We start from the raw sequence: 2,995 nt of genomic DNA, 5'->3' as shown, positions 1-2,995 counted from the left end.
ATAATTATACAAATAGTTTTCTGAACATTTTAAGCCTATAATCTTACAACGTTTCTCTTTTTTAAACTAATTTTCACATATACCAATTTTTAGCAATATCCCAAATACTCTTCTTTAAGTCCCTGTCCACAAGTTTTGGGGTATTTTTTAAAATTGATATTTTCCCCGCCGTCTAAGAAAATAAATAAATTCTGTCCACATGACATTCATTTCACTGCGTGAAACACTTGCCAGGCCGCGAGGCGGGAATAAAGGCTACATCAGCGATCCAGAAAAGAGTCTGAGCGCGTGCAGTGAGGTTTTTTTCCTTTGGCGGCATGAACAAATCAAACAATAGCAGCTAATTATTTCTTTATTTATACACATTTAATAACATCTTCTGGTACACATCCCAAAGGTGCTGTGAAACCGAAATGTGACTCGCGTGAGCGGGAGACAATCCAAGCGAACCGTTGGTCCGCTGATGTTTCTGGTACATGCTCATTACACAAAGCAACGATGGGCTGGTGGGAATTTAGGAGATGATGTCATCGTTTCCCAAAATGCTCTGTTTTACACAAAGTAGCCACAGTTTGTAAAAATCTGCACCTCAGGGAGCATTTTCAAAAATTTGAGTTGTAGTGACGCTAAAACTCAGTTTGTGTGGACGAGAGGCCAAAATATTAGGGGAAATACCTGTTTTCAAAAAGATCTGTAAACATGTAAAGTGGGTCTAAAACTCTTAATTAAAGTTTCCAATTCAAGACGAAATATTCCAACACTGTAGAGCTGCAACAATTAGTTGATTAATCAACTGGCAGCCTTTTTTTAAAAAATCAAATAAATGTTAAATAAAGCATAAATTTAAAAAAAAAAAAAAAAAAGAAAAGAAAATTGAAGTAAATAAAAATAAATATGAAGTCAAACACTTGCTGCTTTCTTGCTTCTTAAATGTGAAATTAATTATTTTCTTTGTCATACATGATCATGAACTGAAAGCTTGTGTTTGTTTTTGACCGCTCCGGCCCTCCAGGTTTTTTGCAGGCTGTTTTCTGTCATTGTTGCAGCCTGAAACGTCTGATTTCACTGCAGCTTTTCTACATAATTGTGATGCAAGTTTCGATATTTAAATGTTGGAAAAAAAAAACATTTTAAGACGTCACCTTGAGCTCCGGGAAACTACACAGCAGGTCATGTGAACGGTTAATTGAGAAAATAATGGGAAGATTGATTGATAATGGAAATAATCGTTCTTAGTTGTTTTAAGATTAAGAATGTTCCAAATATTTCATGTTTTTTTTTCCCAAACACGGATGCTTCAGCCCTTTTTGTCCTGTGAGAGGAGTCCCAGGTTTGTCCTCGGGGCCTTAAGTCCTCGTGTCCTGCTGAAGGAGTTTGACCCTGAAATGGGACACTGGTTCATTTTAACTTCACAGAAACAGGATTTCTGGGTAATGAAGTCCATCTTCAAACTTTAAGAAGTTAAATCTCTCGCTGCCACTCGCGGCTGTCAGAGTGCAAAACGTCCCAGACGAGTCCCGTCTGCGTCACCGAGGGAGTCGCGCTCCATCCGGTCAGCCGAAGGCGTTTCCGTTGCGGGCGGCCTGAGCGCTGATCCGGTTCCTGCTGCGGACGGGTCGGTCCCGGCTAAAAATGGTGTCCTGGTCGCTGTCCAGCTCCGACTCTGACATCATCAGGCTGGAGTTGTGCTCCGTGCTGCGGTGTTTGATACCTGCAGAGAGGTAAGGTGCTTTATTCAGATTTATTTATGTATTTTTTATTTGTGCTGCTTTTATTTCATGCACTCATTTAGATTTTTGAGTTTGGTCATTTTATTCTGGGAGTTTGTTCTGTGGTCCTGCCTCCACTTCTGGAGCAAAACTCCTGTTTCACTGCATAGTTTGTTTTTCATGAATCTTTCTTGATGCTTGTGGGTGTGAAATAGGGATAAACCAACCATCTATTAATCCGTCATTTAAAATTTAGTATATGTATAAGTATATGTAATATATTGCTATGTTTGACTGTGGAAAAAACACATTTGGTATTCTCTGAAAAAAGCAAAATAACATTAACATACATTTTTGTGCCTTTTTTTAAGATGTCGATTAATTGTTAATTTTACCAATAATCAACTAAGCTAAGTGCTTTCAATTTGTGACAAAGGCGTTTACATTTCTCATTTATTGCATCAACTCTTTTTCACCAAAGGAAAAAAAAACACCCTGAGTGGAAAGACTTTATTGCACAGCTGAAAGTTAAGTTTTTCTAACACGATACTTGAAAATGTTCACGAGGTACATTTCTGGAAACACGGCGCCTGACGCTCTAACTGACGTGACTCACTGAATTTGGGTCTGAGCTCCACCCTCTCCTGCTCGTCCATGTTGTCCAGGATGGTGTATTTGGTTTTCTTCCTCACTTTGGTTTGTCTCCTCCTGGACACAGTCGACACAGACAGGCTGCTCAGATTCAGGTTCAGTCACCAGGACACAAAGTCCGAGCTTAAAAACATCTGGAAACATCAGAGTGTCGTCTGCAAACATTTGTTTACCTCTTGCAGCAGCAGATGAAGGTCCAGCTGACAGACAGGATGAAGACCATGAGCATGAAGCTGGTCAGGATGACGTACAGCACCCTCCACTCTGACAGGGAGGACAGGAGGAGCCCAAAATCACATCAGCTGTGCTACATTAAACCTGCTGCCTCTACAGAACTAATGCAACATGTGAGAAGAGCAAATATGAGCTCGTATGAAGACAAGAAGTTTCCTTATTTCAGGTAAAACAAGAAAAACAGTCTGTTTACTACTGTTCTTTAGGTACAAGTTTGAGGTACTCGTACTTTGGTTTTTTCTTTCCATGCTGATGTAAAGGTCCAGTCTGTAAGATTTAGTAGGTTTAGTGGCATCTAGTGGGGAAGATTGCAGATTGCAACCAGCTAAACTTCTCCCACTTATGCCTAAATTCCACCGGGTCTGTCAACACTGCTGCCGGAGCTGATCATTCTAGATAAT

The 2,995-nt window shown here is 40.0% G+C and overlaps 1 protein-coding gene across 1 annotated transcript; it reads right to left on the bottom strand.

Annotated features, from left to right (window-relative positions):
- Positions 1–1,196: 1,196 nt before the first annotated feature.
- On the bottom strand, positions 1,197–2,624 carry LOC121939763 (dyslexia-associated protein KIAA0319-like; the record flags this gene model as incomplete). Its single annotated transcript, XM_042482719.1, has 3 exons — positions 1,197–1,711; positions 2,326–2,417; positions 2,534–2,624. Coding segments are annotated over 3 exons (341 nt in total), but the record flags the coding sequence as incomplete, so codon positions are not given.
- Between the last annotated feature and the right edge of the window lie 371 nt (positions 2,625–2,995).

This window comes from Plectropomus leopardus, unplaced genomic scaffold (assembly GCF_008729295.1).
Source record: "Plectropomus leopardus isolate mb unplaced genomic scaffold, YSFRI_Pleo_2.0 unplaced_scaffold5910, whole genome shotgun sequence".
NCBI classification, from domain to species: Eukaryota; Metazoa; Chordata; class Actinopteri; order Perciformes; family Serranidae; genus Plectropomus; species Plectropomus leopardus.
The sequence above is the reverse complement of the archived record's forward strand: the minus strand, read 5'-3'. Positions and strand labels throughout refer to the sequence as shown.